Genomic DNA, 17046 nt, shown 5'->3' on the forward strand with positions numbered 1-17046 from the left:
GGAAACTGTTCATTTACTGGGCAGGCAGACTGGGCCTTGCCTTAACACGTCATGGCACTCCTAAGTTTTCTGGAATGTTAGCTATGACTATGTAATCAAGTTCTGCACAAGCTGATTTAAGCTCACTGCTCAACTAATTTCCCTTCCAAATCACAATATATTTGTAACTTTGTAATTGTGTTAGTATCAATTCAATTAGTGATCTGAATTTTACAGGTGTAGTGATGGGGTTATTATCAACAAAAAGTAATAGTGACAACTGTTATCCACTCATGCAAAGTTAAACACAGAAGCCTGGAAGTTGCTATCAGCTTCTTCATAATGTTGCAGTTCTTTACAAAAGGAATCAGAATATATATCTTCTTTATTATGAACTTGCTCATTTCCCACTATCCCACTCTAATTACTAATGAGGGAAGTATTGAATAAGTACTATATAATTCTCATAAATACTGAATTTTAATGGAATACCTAGTCATAATTTAATGCTGTACAATCTCTCACACTGAGAAACATTTTTTTTCAGTAGAATCCTATCAAAGATGATTTTAAAAATGGATTTTTAAAATTGTTTATTAAGTGTTTATTTTTGATACAACTTAATGTGAATAAAAATGACTTGGGTTCTAAAAACAGAAAGACAGATTATTGTTATCTGAATGGTGAATTATCTAATAATCTGAATAGATTAGGGGCGGTGAGGGGAGACGTTGGAGAAGGAAGCTGCCGTGAGACCTAGATGCCCTTATACAAGTGCTCAGGTTGAGCAGGCTAGGAAATCGTATGGTGTGTTAATCGTAAGATGATGAGAGTCATTGACCGTGTGGATAGCCAGAGGCTTTTTCCCAGGACTGAAGTGGCTAACACACAGAGTGGTGGGTGTGTGGAATGTAGAGGCAGATACAATAAGATTTTTTAAGAAACTCTTAGATAGGTACATGGAGCTTTGAAAAACAGAGGGCCATGCAGTAGGGAAATTCTCGGCAGTTTATAGAGTAGGTTACATGGTTGGTACAACATTGTAGGCTGAAGGGCCTGGAATGTGCTGTAGGTTTCTATGTTCTATGTCATCATCACAAAATATTTGAGTATTGGAGCAAAGGTGGCTGGAACTAGGTGAGACCCAACTTGGAATTTTGGTTTACTTATAAGAGGGGGGATGGTTTAACTAATGCAGATAGTGCAACAAAACTTCACTAGATGAATTCCTGGTTTGGCAGAGCCAACATGTGAGGAGATGCAGGGCAGATTAGGCCTATAATCACTGGAATTTAGAAGAGTGAAAGGGAATATTATAATACCTTTAAAATTCTAATAAGACTATGGAGACTAGCTACAGAGAGGATGTTTCTGATGTTTTGAGATACAGGGATTATGGCTTCAACATGCTTGGAATGCCATTTAAAACCAAGACTGAGAAAATATTTTTCAGCTTGGGGTGGTGTGGAATTCTCTACCACAGAAGGAACCAGAGGCTAAGTCATTAAATATATTCATGAAGAAGCCAGATACACTTTTTAATACCAAAGGGATCAAAGGGAAGAAGATGTCAACAGAGTACTGGAGTAGATGATCAGCCATGATCGTGTTGAATGGTAGAGTGGGTCTGAAGGGCTGAATGGCTTACTTATTTTATATCTTTTCTAAGAAAGTAAATTTGAAACAGCAATAGATCTGTGAATGTGGTAAAGATCAATTCAGATCTGTTCCACCAGAGTAAGTAAAATCCCTGTTGGTTTTGTCTTTCAAATGACCAAAAAGAGCTTGAAAGAGTTTTTCAGGGAGATTCATCAGTCATATTTGTCAACAAATGTTAAATTTACCCTTCTGTAACTTTAGAATTTTCCACAAAATGCCTCCCAATCTTTGTGACCTATGACCCATGACCTATCTGTTTGTTTGAAAATAATGTTATCAGTTGTAAAGTAGTATAATGATGTGAAATCTTTAATTTCATCTCAACTTCAGCATAGTGAAATTAACATAGAAGCATCAAATTAGTGAAGGGCCACAAATATTCTAAAATAAAGCTGAACTTTAACCATATAACTGTGAAGTAAAATGTCAAATACTTCATATTTCACATTTCTCTTATTTTAATGAGGTATATTGTACAAAATGTAATCTTTGAGAAAGCAGTTTGAATACTTTTATGTCTTTGATTCATAGGAAATATTATACAAATATTGAGATAAATTTAATAATTATGGTAGTGACCAAAAACTGTACTGGACACATTGAAACATGCAAGTGCACAATCTCATGAAATTAACTTTCATTTCCCACTCAAAATCTCAGAACTGAAGGATATGACTCAGTGTCATAGTCCTCAGCACTCACTTTCTAAAAATTGCTCATTATTATGCAAGAGCCACTGGGCATACTATTATATTTTTTTCCACTTCCTTCACAGTACCAATGCTTCTACAACTTATAAGAGCTCTCAGTATGTTGAAGCAATTACAAAGGCCCACAGTGGAGCAAGACATCAAGTACATCAGCACTTCGCACTAAAGAGGTAAGAAGAAAAATATCAAATTACACCATTACTGAGTCCTTTTTTGATAGGTAGACCTTAGCTAAATTATCATCAATTAACGTGCACCTTTGATGGAAAGATTTGGAAGAGGAGTTTGGTTTGGAGTAAAGAACAACTTGTTGCTCTTTTGTTTGTACAATACTATTTTCACTTTATGATTCCCCTTTTGTACTAAGCTACTGTGAAGTTCATCCACTGTGGGTGGTGTTGTGCACATTGTATTTCAGAGTACAATTTGATGAATTGTTGACCAGTATATGAATAAATTTTAGATACTGTATATAAATATAAGCATTTATTTCATTTGGGCTGACCAGTCCATAACAGCAGGGAAACGTGAGTGGATGATACTAAACCTGTTTTGCTGTCACCTTTGAGATCTCCTTCAGTATGCACCTTAATTAATGCAATATCTTTTTTTTTTAAATAATAGAAACATAGAAAACCTACAGCACCATACAGGCCCTTTGGCCCACAAAGCTGTGTCGAAAATGTCCTTACCTTAGAAATTACTTAGGGTTACCCATAGCCCTCTACTTTTCTGAGCTCCATGTACCTATCCAGGAGTCTCTTAAAAGACCCTATCATATCCGCCTCCACCATCGTCGCCGGCAGCCCATTCCACACTCACCACTCTGTGTAAAAAAACTTACCCCTGACATCTCCTCTGTACCTACTTCCAAGCACCTTAAAACTGTGCCCTCTCTTGCTAGCTATTTCAGCCCTGTCCCCCTTTAGTTGTAATGTGCATGGTTACTTATATATATTTAATTACAAATATCATAGTTCAACTTTCTTCCAAATATTGTCCGGATTGATTGCAATTACTCAATTATTTTCTTTCTCCCTAACTTCGACACAATGGGTCCATTGGCTCATAGCCCACACACCTATCCACCTGTGTTGCTTCTTCTTTAGGCCCGTGCTCTGTCTGCCCATCAAACCCCATCTCACATGGTTTCACCTATCACCAACCAGCTGATGTCTTTACGTCTTTATACTGGCTGTCTTCCCTCTGTACAGATGCTGCTTGGCCTACTGAGCACTTCCAACAGTTTCGTTTTTGTTCCCTTCCTCAGCTATTCTATATTAGTTTCAGTTGTGAATTTGACAAATTGCATAGTATTTCTAAATCCAGGGTATTTACCTGAACCATGATCTCAGCATCTTCCTTCCCAATAGAAGGAATTTGTAGAATGCCTCCAAAATGGCTTTTCAGAGCATCTTGTAGTTGAGCCCACGAGGGAAAAGACAATTCTTGAGTGGGTATTGTTTAAAGAACTAGATTTGATTAGGGAGCTTAAGGCAAAGGAACCTTTAGAAGCAGGTGTTCATAATATGATAGAATTCAGATTTGAAGGGGAGAAGCTAAGATCAGAGGTATCCACATTACAAAGGAGAAAAGGCAACTACAGAGGCATGAGAGAGGAGCTGGTCAAAGTTGATTTGAAGTGGACACTATCAGGGATGACAGCAAATCAGTAGTGTCTGAAGTTCTGGGAGCAATTTGGAAGGCACCGGATAAATTCACCCCAAAGAACAGCATGTATTGTAAAGGGAGGAAGAGGTAGCTGTGGCTGACAAGGACAATTAAAGACAGTATAAAACGAAAAGAGAGTGCAAATAATAGAGCAAAAATTAGCTGGAAGCTAGAGGATTGTGAAGCTTTCAAAAAACAACAAAAGGCAGCTAAAAGGCAATGAGATAAAAGATGAAATATGAAAGTATGTTAGCCAATAATATAAAAGAAGATACCAAAATTTTGACAGATGTATAAAGAGTAAAGGAGATGCAAAAGTGGGTATTGGACCACTAGGAAATGATGCTAGAGAGGTAGTAACGGGGGACAAAGAAATAGTGGATAAACCTAATAAGTATTTTGTGTCATTCTTCACTGTGGAAGACACTAGCAGTACGTCAGAAATTCAAGAGTGTCAGCAGGCAGAAATGAGGGCAGTTGCTATTACTAAGGAGGAGGTGCTTTTGAAGCTGAAAGGTCTGAAGGTAGATAAGTCACTTGGGTTCTGGAAGAGGTAGCTGAAGAGATTGTGGAGTGTTCTTTCAAGAATCACTAAATTGTGGAATGGTTCTAGTGGACTGGAAATTTGCAAATGTCACTCCATTCTCTAGGAAGGGAGAGAGGCAAAAGACAGAAATTTATCGGCCAGCTAGCCTGACTCCAGTGGTTGGGAAGATGTTGGAGTCCATTATTAAGGATGAGGATTCGGAGCAGTTGGAGTCACATGATAAAATAAGCCAAAGTCATTATGGTTTCCTTAAGGGGAAATCTTACCTGACAAATCTGTTGGAATCATTTGAAGAAATAATAGGTGGGATAGACACAGGAGAGTCTGTGGATGTTGTTCACGTCTTTTTGGAAGGCTTTTGACTAGGTGTCACGCATGAAGCAGTTAATCAAATTATGAGCATAAGACATAGGAGCTGAATTAGGCCATTCAGCCCCTTGAGTCTGCTCTGCTATTCCATCATGGATGACTTATTACCCCTCTCACCCCATTCTCCTGCCTTCTCTCTGTAACCTTTGACATCCTGAACACTCAAGAGCCTATCAACTTTTGCCTTAAATATGCACAGTGCTTTTGTCTGCACAATGGTATTAAGAACCCATGGTTTTACAGATAAGATATTAGCATGGATAGAAGATTGGCTGACTGGTAGGAGGCAAAGAATGGGAATAAAGGGGTCTCTTCTGGTTGGCTGCCAGGGACTAGTAGTACGCTGCATGGGTCCGCGTTGGGACCACTTCTTTTCATGCTATATGTTAAAAATTTAGATGATGAATTGATGGTTTTGTGGCCAAGTTTGGCAATGATACAAAGATAGGTGGAGGGCTAGGTAGTGTTGAGGAAGCATGGAGTTTGCAGGAGGACGTGGATGAATGGACGAAGAAGTGGCAGAAGGAGTATAGTGTAGGGAAGTGTATGGTCATACACTTTGGTAGAAACACGATTTTATAAATGGGAGCAAATTCAGAAATTAGTTGTGCAGTTTTCAGAAGATATGCTTGTCTTTCAGAAATGAGTTATTAATCTGCTTTGCTTACAGTATTTTAATTGTAAATATCTTCCAGGCTACAATCTTTTAATTGCAATATAGGCATATATTGCTCTATTTTTGATCATTATAATAAGCTGCGCAAAATTAGACTGCACTATGTGGCAATATACAGTATAATATAATTTGAGTATTGGAATTGATCTTTTTTTCATTGTAGATTTTTTTTTGCACTGCATTTGATTTGCCAACAGACGTTAACCAGTTTCATGAATCTGATTTTAATTGTTGCAGCATTTTTTTCAAAAGAGATCTGCTAAAAGAGATTTCTGATTCTCATTTGTTAAGACACACTGGACTAGACCAACTCACCTCTCCATCACAAGTGACTCGTCATAACCAGCTGCCACCCATTAATTCTGAGTCAGCAGAAATGCACCTTCCCCTGCCTGGATCAGTACCACAACTGGTAAGGTGGAAAGCTTCCATAGTTTCATATCTTATTAATTAAATTTGATGGCTTGGTACCAATTACAAATACTACATTAAAGTGCCACAGAGTGTTCAAACTTTCATAACAAAAAATAGCAGATATTGGAACAAAAACAGAAAATGTTGTAAAATATTCAAGATGGGTAGCAACCATGGAGAGAGAAACATGTTTGATGAGTATATTTTCTAAGTTTTGATGCAAGTCCATCAAACTGGAAAGTTAACAGTTATCTTCCCCAAAGACGCTACATGGAATGCTGAGTATTTCCAGTATTTTCACATTAAGCTATTGCTGGGAGCTCATCACTTAACTTAAGCTGGTGAGTGCAAGGTTAAGCTCGATTAAAGTTCCCCATTTCATTATGCTCATGACTCCTCATCTCTCAAAATATTGTTTTCTGTGATGCTTCTCAACAATTTATTTAGGCCTAAGCATAGTAAATTACCTTTAATTTGGAATAGGTGGGTTATCTTGTGAGGAAAAGGTGCAAGGGTGATACTTCGAACCATTGGAGCTTGGAAGAAGTGAGTTGATTGACATATGTATGATCTTGAGGGGTCTTGACTGGGCTATGGAAAGGATGTTTCCTTTTGTTGGGGAATCTAGAACAAGGAGTCAATGTTTTAAAAATAAAGGTTTACCCATTTAAGACAGGTAAGGCAGAAGTATTTATTTGTATTTACATTATTTAGCGAGACACGAAGCAGACCCTTCTGGACCTACGAACCACACCATTCCAGCATCCTTTAACAACTCTGATTAAACCTAACCCTATCATGGGACATTTACAATGACCAATTAACCTACCTGGTATGAATTTGGACTGCGGGAAAAAACACCCGGGCAAAACCCACGTGGTCCAGGGGAGGACATACAGGGACCCCTTACAGACAACACTGGAATTAAACTCTGAGTTCCAATGCCCTGAGCTGTAATAGTGTCGTATCAACAGCTACGTTACTACCTGGGCGCCCATTTTGTCAGCGGGTTGTGAGTTTCTGGAACGTGCTTTCTCAAAGGTTGATGGAAATGGGTGGATAGGCTCCTAATAAGCAAGGGGTGATAGGTTACTGGGGTAGGCATATTTGTGGTGGCAGTCTGATCAGCCATGATCTCAATGAATGTTGGAACGGGTTTGAGGGGACAAGTAGACTTGCGTTATTTCTAATTTTTATGTTTCACTAGACAACCGGGTGACCCGTTGGGGCACCTTTTAAGAGAAAGGTAGTGTAGTGTGATGTGATATGCTTTGGAAATTAAAGAAGAAGAACTTAGTGTATTAAAGAAGAAAGACGCGTAGCAAGACACATATTGCTCCTCCTCGTTTAACGAAGGACACTTCTGATGACAACATTTCTGGTTGATCTGTCACCCTTCAAGAATACTCGAACATTTTCATTTCTTTTTCCCTGGCTTAAAGCCACATACGGCTGACCATGCTGGAATACCAGTTTCTCCAGATAAATCAACACATTCTCCAGGGTTTGGCCTTGCGCCTTATGTATAGTCATAGCAAAGCATGACTGTATCGGGAACTGGCTCCGCTGAAGAGGGACACCTTCCCCTTCTGATAAACTGAGAGTAATTCTTGGGATCATGACAATGTCATTTTTGAACGCACCAATGTTTATCTTTGCTACGATGAGATTGTCGTGCAGTTCTTCCACCATCATTTGCGTTCCATTGCAAAGCCTTGGTGGATCCAAGTTCCTCATTGAAATGATGGGAGATCCCCTCTTCAATTCCAGTTTATGTGGTGGCAATCCAGAGAGTTCAGCGGAATCAAGGAATTCTGTAGGAAAATAAGTGGCGTTAGCTCCTTCACTTATGGCGTTGAAGGAGCAGTATTCTTTCATGATTCCAGGGAAGCGTCTAATGCATGTGAAGTTTATTTTTCGCATCATTTCATTAAGAGGAACCAAGATAGAATTCCTCGAGAAGAGTTCTGCAGGATTGCCGAATGTCGGGTAGATGAAATCAATGCATTCTTCCATAGTTGTTGCTGGCAGAATCATATCTTCAGGTAATTTGATTTCATTGTTTTCATTTTTCTCAATCTTGTCTTCTCCAACATCCAATAAGAACTGAGAATATCATCCTTCTCCCTCACTCAATCACATGTTTCTCTTCAATTGAAACTTGATGAAGCTTCTCCATCAGTAGGATTTTTTTATGCATGAATCCTCCACTTCAGCATCATTTCCGCATTTCACAACTGCTAGAAGCTGACGGAAATCGCCACAGCAAATGGTTAAAATACACCCGAAGGCCTCATTCTTGCCGCGTACATCACGAAGAGTGTGGTCCATGGCTTCAAAGCTCTCCTTCCTAATCATGGGGCACTCATCCCAGACAATAGACATCCCAGACAATCTGTGAGCATCATGAGGCACTGCTGAGGCTGGCCGTGAGCATGTGTCGTGGTGTGGCGTCGCGGTCTCCATGGAAGGTGGAAGCGGCTCTGTGAGCATCGTGAGGTGCTGCTGAGGCTGGCCGTGAGCATGTGTCGTGGTGTGGCGTCACGGTCTCCATGGAAGGTGGAAGCGGCTCTGTGAGCATCGTGAGGTGCTGCTGAGGCTGGCCGTGAGCATGTGTCGTGGTATGGCGTCACGGTCTCCATGGAAGGTGAAAGCGGCTCTGTGAGCATCGTGAGGTGCTGCTGAGGCTGGCCGTGAGCTTGTGTCGTGGTGTGGCGTCACGGTCTCCATGGAAGGTGGAGCCGGCTCTGTGAGCATCATGAGGCACTGCTGAGGCTGGCCGTGCGAATGTGTTGTGGTGTGGCGTCACGGTCTCCATGGAAGGTGGAAGCGGCTCTGTGAGCATCGTGAGGTGCTGCTGAGGCTGGCCATGCGCATGCGTCGGGCTGTGATTCCATGATGGCCGATCGGGTCTCGGGTGAAAGGCAGCCTGTTGATTTTTGGCGAATGAGCAATTTTATATGAATATATAACCCTGAACTTTGCCTGCATTTTGTAAGTTAGCGCATTTTAATTTGATTTAGGCAAAAAAAGTGCCGCAGTAATGCATGGTTTGCGCTAATTGAAGGTCACAAACAGACAGACAGACAGAGCATGAGAGTTTTAGTAGTATAATAGATTACCAAGTAAGTTCAGATCACTATATTTGTGAAGAATAATTAGTAAAGACTTTATACTCTTTTCAAAGAACTTTAGAACAGGGGTAGGCAACCTTAAGCACAAATGATTTTCTAGCATGTGTTATTCATTAATTTGAGGCAAAACATAACTAGGTGTATTTAAATGGATAATTCCCATATTTCAAGTTTTTTTATGGCATTTATCTGGCTCACCGTCTGCTCATTAATATGCGATCCGGCCCACAGAGGCAAAAAGGTTGCCGACCCCTGCTTTAGAACCAACAAAGTAATATTGAATGAGCTATTATAATGTAGGAAATAAAGCAGCTAAAATTGTGCAAACAAAAGTAAATGAGCTATTGTAAGTAGTCTTAAATGATGAATAATTATTGGCTAGGACATTGAATAATATCCTTTTAAAATTGACCTTCTCTGTTCTACTATGAGACCTCATGGGTCCCTGTGTCATTGTGTCATCCAAAAGATAGTATTTCTGATAGCTGCGCACGACTAGTATGGCACTGCATTATGAACCTGGAATTTTGTGTCTAAGTCCCTGGAGCAGTACTTGAACCCCTTATTTTTAAGAACGAGTGTAGACAATTATGTCATTCCGTACTCAAGCAATTGAAGTAATGATTGCCTCTGAGCATTTCTATTATTAAAATTTCTTGACCATTACATATGGCCAGATCGTTTACTTCTACAAATGTTAGATAATTTTTGAATCTAGCTTTTAGAAAAATGTACAGTAACTGTATTCTATAACAGAGAGGAAGATTTTCGCACAGCCGAGTTTCAAGTGCAGTTGGAGAAGGAACAGGACGCCGACCTCTCAGGGAACGACCATTTGCTTTGGATACTTCTTCAAGGCCGAACACAACTCACACATTTAGGGTATTGTTTTTAACAAGGAAATAAGTAGCCTAATAAGCTATCTAAGTTGCCATTGCATACTAGAGGATGAATATTTAATATAAGGCAAATAAATGTTACATTGATCAGGGAGACTTGAAGATGGGGAAATATAAAGACAAGAAGAATGTTTTTTAATCAGTTTGCATAATGGAAAAATTGCAGTACCTTATATAAACCCATGCAATAAAGAAAGCCAGACTTGCATTTTATATCAACTTTTGTGGCCAACCTTTAAAAAGGTAATTATTATTATAACATAAGTAAAATGGTATCCAAATTTCACATGTTAAGACAATAAGATAACAAGCTGTTGTTAGTGATGTTAGTTAAGGGATAATTTTTTGCCAGGACACCAGAGTTCTTAAAATTGTGCTGCTGGAATTTTACTTCCATCTGAAAGGTTGCCCAGAACACAGACTTTGATTTGGAAGTATGAGTTAGCCTGATCAACATAAATGTAATTTACCAAGAGGATTAAATAAACTTGTATGTCTGTATCTTATAGTGGTCACCAAGGTTAGATGTAAATAATGATGATGATTTGTTGTACTTTAAGCACCCGTTATCAATATTGCTAATTCAAAAGTGAAAAGAAAAACTTAGTTTCTTTTATTTTCAAAGGATTGCTCAGATCTAGCAAAGTTCATTCTGTGAGTGATATGAATTTAGCAGAATTCTCATTCTTCTTGAATAGGATTGGGGAAATGGTGCTGTGGAAACTGTCCAAAATTTCACTTTGCTTATGATGTGTGTAGTTGGAAAACAAGAAACTTTATGAATTTGGGTAAAATACAGAATATTTCTAATTGTGACATTATCACTGTCTATAATCAAGGATTAGATTACAGGACCTTTTGACTTCAGAATTCAGTTTTGTTGTATCTGCTGTAAGGACTCTTAAGTGTGGATTTGCTTCTGTTTTGGAGTAAGATGAGTATGGAGATGTTTGTACCAATATATTTGTGTTTTATATTGGAAAAAGTGGAAGCATATGCAGTGCTATTGTAGGGCTGAAATATGAAGGCCAGAACAGACAAGCCGTGACACCTATCATCGTGCAATGTTAAGTTAACCCTAGCTGGTCTCAGCAGGGCAGCTACTGCCATGTTTTCATAGAACATAGAACAGTACAGCACAGTACAGGCTCTTTGGCCCACAGTGTTGTGCCGACCTTTAAACCCTGCCTCCCATATAACCCCCCACCTTAAATTCCTCCATATACCTGTCTAGTTGTCTCTTAAATTTCACTAGGGTATCTGCCTCCACCACTGACTCAGGCAGTGCATTCTAGGCACCAACCACTCTCTGAGTAAAAAACCTTCTTCTAATATCCCCCTTGAACTTCCCACCCCTTACCTTAAAGCCATGTCCTCTTGTATTGAGCAATGGTGCCCTGGGGAAGAGGCGCTGGCTGTCCACTCTACCTATTCCTCTTAATATGTTCTATGTTCTATGTTCTGTCAAAAGCATGTGTCACCATATACTACCCTGAGATTCATTTTCTTGTGGGCATTCACAATATGTACAAAGAAACACGATAGAAGCAATGGAAAAACATACACAACAAAGATGGCCAAACAACCAATGTGTAAAAAGACAACAAACTGCACAAATACAAAAAAAAATAATGATAAATAAATATTGAGACATGAGTTGTCCTTAAAAGTGAGTCGATTGGTTGCGGAATCGGTTCAGTATTGGGGGAAGTGTAATTATTCTCACTGATTCAAGAGCCTGATGGTCGAGGGGTAATAACTGTTCCTGAACTTGGTAATGTTGGATTTGAGGCTCCTGTATCTCCTTTCTGATGTCAGCAAAGAGAGGAGAGCATGGCCTGGTTGGTGTTTGAAGTTTGACGTTTCTGGGCCATTGCAGGTTTACAGGGATTGATCTGCTCAGAGTTTGCGGTGACCTTACGTAGTGTAGATAGGCATGCCGTACTGAGGAGTGTGTTCCTCTGTGCTGGATAAGTCGAGCTGCTCTTTGGGACAATGGGTACGTTAAGTTATTCTCTATAGCTGCAGTGCAACAGAGGGTGCAGAGAAAAACACCCTTTTAGAAGGTAGGGGAAACGTGGAAGGAAATATGATCTGTACTCCCTTTAGAGTATTTTCTTTCAGGGTATTTTGAAAACATTCTGTTGTCTAGCCCAGTGGGGAAAAATGCAGGAGGCTACAAGTGTTAAGTGAGTGATAGTTTCACTTTGTTCTACTCTGGTTCTCCCAAGTGGCTCTTTTATGTCACCCAAAGGGAGAAAATTACAAGGATATAGGATACCATTTCTTGTTTGTGATTCAGAAAGTGTGGGTTGAGGTTGACGAAGGATATGCAAAGGTAGTTTAGCTGTGAGAATGCTATCATATTTTGTCTGTGCTTTGTTGTTAGGCATGATGCAAATTATAAATTCATAGTGCCCCTTTATGAGTTGTAGGCTGGCCTTAACAGCAAACAGGGTTAAACTAATACCAACTGCTCAAGAAAATGGATCAGCTGTTATTGTGGTGAAACAACTAACAGTGCACTTAGTGCTGGTTGAATACTAAAATTGTATCACGAGATTGAAACTAATTTGGTATGCTAGGTCAGATGATTACTACAACCACACTGCTTGTCCTCATTGCCAGCAACTCCAGTATTCAAGGACAGGATAATTTGTTTGTCATTTTTCTAGTACTTTCAAAAGAATAGAATCAAAATTCTTTGACAATTAATGGGTGAAGGATATTGCCTTGTAATTTACTATAATAGAATCTCTGATGCCTATAGATAAGAATTGTTGGCTTGATCTGAAATAACTGAGTACAGCTACTGTTAACTGTTGCAAAATACATTGTATTTCAGTCTGATACTCCTTTCAAAAGGTCGTTCACACCAATGGACTATGGCAGCCAAGCACGGTTAGGACGGGCTTCCTTTACAGGTAAACAAGCGGCATTATGTTAACATTATTATGTTAAAATTGGGTATATGGGGTGTCAGGGAGGGGTAGCACCTCTGGTGGGGGAACATGTCGCGTCCTTTTCAGGGCGGTTAGTCCACCTTTGGTCCCCACCTGGCACTCAGCTCTCACCTGTGGCTCCCCATAGCTGTTTGCATGCGACAGCGGCCACACCACGGGTAACGGCTTCGACAAGCCGGCTAAACCAGGTGAGGGTAGCCGACGGGTCTCAAACCCTCGGTGAGATAGAGAGTTGTCTATTCCAGCACGTGAAGACAGACTCCGGCGGATTGAGCGGACGAGACCAATGGAAGGTCCAACGGTCAAGAAGGCGGTCTCTGCAAGCGTCGTGGAACGTGTAGAGCAGGACAAGACACAGAAGATGTCCTGGTCATCCGCTGCGCCTAGTCCCATCTCCAGCCGTCTCGACTCTGTCTTGCCTCTGGACCCAGATGGGAATTGGGAAGAGAGAGTGAGGCTGACACTGCGCAACTCTCCCTCACTTAAATCCAAATCACGTGCTAGTCTCGACACCATCATTATGGTGTCGAGGTCCTCATCGACGTCAACGATGGACGAACAACCAACCAAAATTGGAGAGAAGGAATTTGAATTTGGTCTCACTGGGAATATTGAAACCTAACATGATATTTCTTCAGAATCAGGTTTATTTTGGCTGACATATGCCATGAATTTTGTTGTTTTGTGGCAGCAACACAGTGTAAGATGTAAAAGTTATTGTATTATAAAATAGTTAACTAGTGCAAAAGACGAATAGTGTTCATGAGTTCATGGATCGATCAGAAATCTGACGAGGAAGGGGAAGAAGCTGTTTGTGAAACATTGAGTGTGGGTCTTCAGGCTCCTGTTAGTGCAGGAGGGGGGATGAAATAAGATCCTGGGAGGTGATGGATGAAAAAGATAAAGGGCTGAAGAAGAAGAAATCTGACAGGAAAGGACAGTAGACCTTGGGAGAAAGGGAAGGAAGAGAGGCACCGAAGGGAGGTGATGGGCAAGTGAAGAGAAGAAGGGGTAAGAGGGGAAGGGAGAAAGAGTGAGGAGAAAGGGAGGGGAATGATTACAGGAAGTTAGAGAAGATGATGTTCATCCCAATAGGTTGGAGGATACCTGGACAGAATACAAAACTGAGTTTGGCCTCATTGAGGCAGTAGAGGAGGCCATAGCTAGATGTGTCAGAGTAGGAATGGGATGTCAGAATGATATGAGTATCCACTGGGAGATCTTCCATTGCAAACTCGCAGGGTAAGTATCGTCTCACTTGTAAGGACAGTTTGGGGCTCTGAATGGTGGTGAGGGAGGAGGTGTAGGGGCAAGTGTAGCACTAGTCACGGTTGCAGGCCTAAGTGCTAGGAGGGAGATCATTGGGGAGAAATGAGAGGACAAGGGAGTTGTGTTGAGAATGATTCCTATGGAAAGCAGAGGGGGTGGAAGTTAAAGATGAACTTAGTGGGTAGGGGCCCATTGGAAATATTGTAAGTTATGGAGAATGATGTGCTGGGTATGGAGGCTAGTGGGGATGTCAGCAAAGGACAAGGGGACCTCTGTTCCTATTGTGACGATGAGAGGATGGGGTGAGGGTGAAATGGAGGAGATGCTGGTGAGGGTAGTATCAAAATAGGTGGAAGGGAAACTATTCTTTGAAAAAAGAGGACATCTCAGATGTTCTAAAATGGAAATTTCCATTCTGAGAACAGATGTGGTGGAGATAGAGGGACTGAGAGAAGGGAATAGGATTTTAATAGGACTGGGTAGGAAGACGTATAGGCAAGATAGCTGTGAGAGTCAGGTATGTAAAAGATGCCAGTAGATTGTAGTTCCAGAGATGGAGACAGAGAGATTGAGAAGGGGGAAAGTGATTATGATTTACTTTAGTGCATCAGAGGTGGAGGTTCTGCCCACTACACAACCACTTCATTCACGCCAGGTTCTGCTGCCATATGAACATGTGTTTCACAAGTAGGTTTCCTGGATAAACATGGGGGTTTTCAGAAGTTTATGCTCTACTGCTGCAGCCCAGTTTTGGAGCTCATCTGAGAAACAAACCGTTTGGAAGAGTAGCAAGTAGTACCATTACTGAACTGCCACTTCCCAGCTAATTCTGATCCATATTTGAAAGATTCATCTAATTCCAATATACTGTAAATATGCATGAGTTAGCAAGAGTTGGTATGTTGTTGAAAGCAGGAGATCAAAACATTTTGGAGGTATTTTCTGGTGGGGTGGTTGGAATAGTTTGTAAATCCCTTGAAATTTCATCAAATCAGTATTTCTGTTATTTATTCTGGAGAATGCTGCAAACAGTGAAACTCTGTGGAAGGAACAGGGGTTCAGTCACAACTAGATGTAAATGTGTAAGTGCTTGCATGCTGCAGGTAATGCTGAAATTCAAGATGTAATGAAGGTGAATGCTGATAGTTTATCTGATATTACAGCTGTAATATCTGGATTCTGATTCTGAGGTTTTTTCAAAAAATATTAAGAATACCAGCTCTGCATATATGTAATCCTGACTGGAAACATGGAAAATTCTGAGTTTTAGTGAATGTAGATACTAAGACATATAGACAGTATACTTCTGTAGGTGCCATTCATTTTTAGTTGTTTGCAATGTTAGAGCAACTTTCATAGAAGAGTGCCAGTTCTTTTACGTTATTTAAGTTCATATTACGAGAAATTTATACCAGTGTTATATTTGCACATTATAAAGCAGCAGTCCTGCACTTTGAGACATTTTCAAATGGGTGCATCATTTAGAAGTATGTAATGAGCAAAAATGTGTTTCATAATTTTCTTTCTCTTTTCCATGCAGCAATTCTTTCAGCTACAAAACAGGCAAAAACTTCTAAACAAAGTTGCTTTTCATTCGCATCTCTATCTTTATCTATTACAGGTCCACAAGTTCATCTTCAGTCCAAAACATTCAACCGTTTTCCTGCAAATTCCAAGAAACGATCCCAGGTGGTCCAGTAAGTCCAGCGACTGGAGAGATGAAATTGGGAGGTAATGAGGATAACCTGCTAATGTCAGGTCAGAGTTCACTGGATTGATGGAAAACAATATGAAAATTCAAAGAGCTTGAAGTGCAAAGACTTGCTTCAATGTGCCACAATGGTCTCAAGCACTGAGTTATCTGTCTTCCTTTTAATATGTCTATAAACCAAACTATGCAATAAAATCATTTTTCACAGGAACTCTCCAGACAACTTGTCAGAACCTCAGGAAGTTCACTCTGGGACTATATCATTTGCAGGTATCATAAGTGGAGACAGATAGATTGGTGTGGAGATGGTATCTGGGGTTTGTCAGTTCCCTGCCCACTCACTGGGCAAACCCCTGATATGAGAAGCTAGCTCCACCACTGCCTGACATCTTTATTCTGGTGAACGCAGCTGGCCAGGCAGCATCTCTAGGAAGAGGTACAGTCGACGTTTCAGGCCAAGACCCTTCGTCAGGACTAACTGAAGGAAGAGTTAGTAAGAGATTCCCCCTCCCACTTTCAAATCTCTTACTAACTCTTCCTTCAGTTAGTCCTGACGAAGGGTTTCGGCCTGAAACGTCGACTGTACCTCGTCCTAGAGATGCTGCCTGGCCTGCTGCGTTCACCAGCAACTTTGATGTGTGTTGCTTGAATTTCCAGCATCTGCAGAATTCCTGTTGTTTGCATCTTTATTCTGGTTTTATTCTGAATTTCTCATTAATTCCAATATGCTGTTACAACCTCGAGAAGTGACATACTGAAAGGCAGCTACTATTACTACTATTGGCAGCTTGCATTAGCCAAGACTGGATAGTTATTCTTGAAAGTTTATGCTTGTTGTAGTGAGCAACCTAAAGGGAAATGTTTTGTTTGCAGTTAAACCACAGAAATGCATTTAATTCCTTTTTAGATGAATACAGAATGTTGTAGATTATCAATATTTATGTAAAGACAAATATTAAAGGCAAGCACTTGCTATTTCTCTCAAATTTTACTGAAGAGCAACACAAATTTTATTTTCTTATTTATGTTATTTATAAGTCAAAAT

General features: G+C 40.2%; 1 protein-coding gene across 1 annotated transcript in view; it reads left to right on the forward strand.

The window, feature by feature from the left end:
- The window catches only part of LOC134343989 (protein FAM149A-like), a 93045-nt gene extending 76600 nt beyond the window's left edge, over positions 1-16445 (forward strand). Inside the window, exons 11-15 of the mRNA XM_063043016.1 lie at positions 2414-2518; positions 5903-6023; positions 9916-10041; positions 12904-12982; positions 15912-16445. Coding sequence (XP_062899086.1) covers positions 2414-2518; positions 5903-6023; positions 9916-10041; positions 12904-12982; positions 15912-15991 — 511 coding nt within the window. The 3' untranslated portion in view covers positions 15992-16445. The remainder of the gene's footprint in view (positions 1-2413; positions 2519-5902; positions 6024-9915; positions 10042-12903; positions 12983-15911) is intronic.
- The last annotated feature ends 601 nt before the right edge of the window (positions 16446-17046 follow it).

The sequence above is a fragment of the Mobula hypostoma genome, chromosome 3 (genome assembly GCF_963921235.1).
Source record: "Mobula hypostoma chromosome 3, sMobHyp1.1, whole genome shotgun sequence".
Taxonomy (NCBI): domain Eukaryota; kingdom Metazoa; phylum Chordata; class Chondrichthyes; order Myliobatiformes; family Myliobatidae; genus Mobula; species Mobula hypostoma.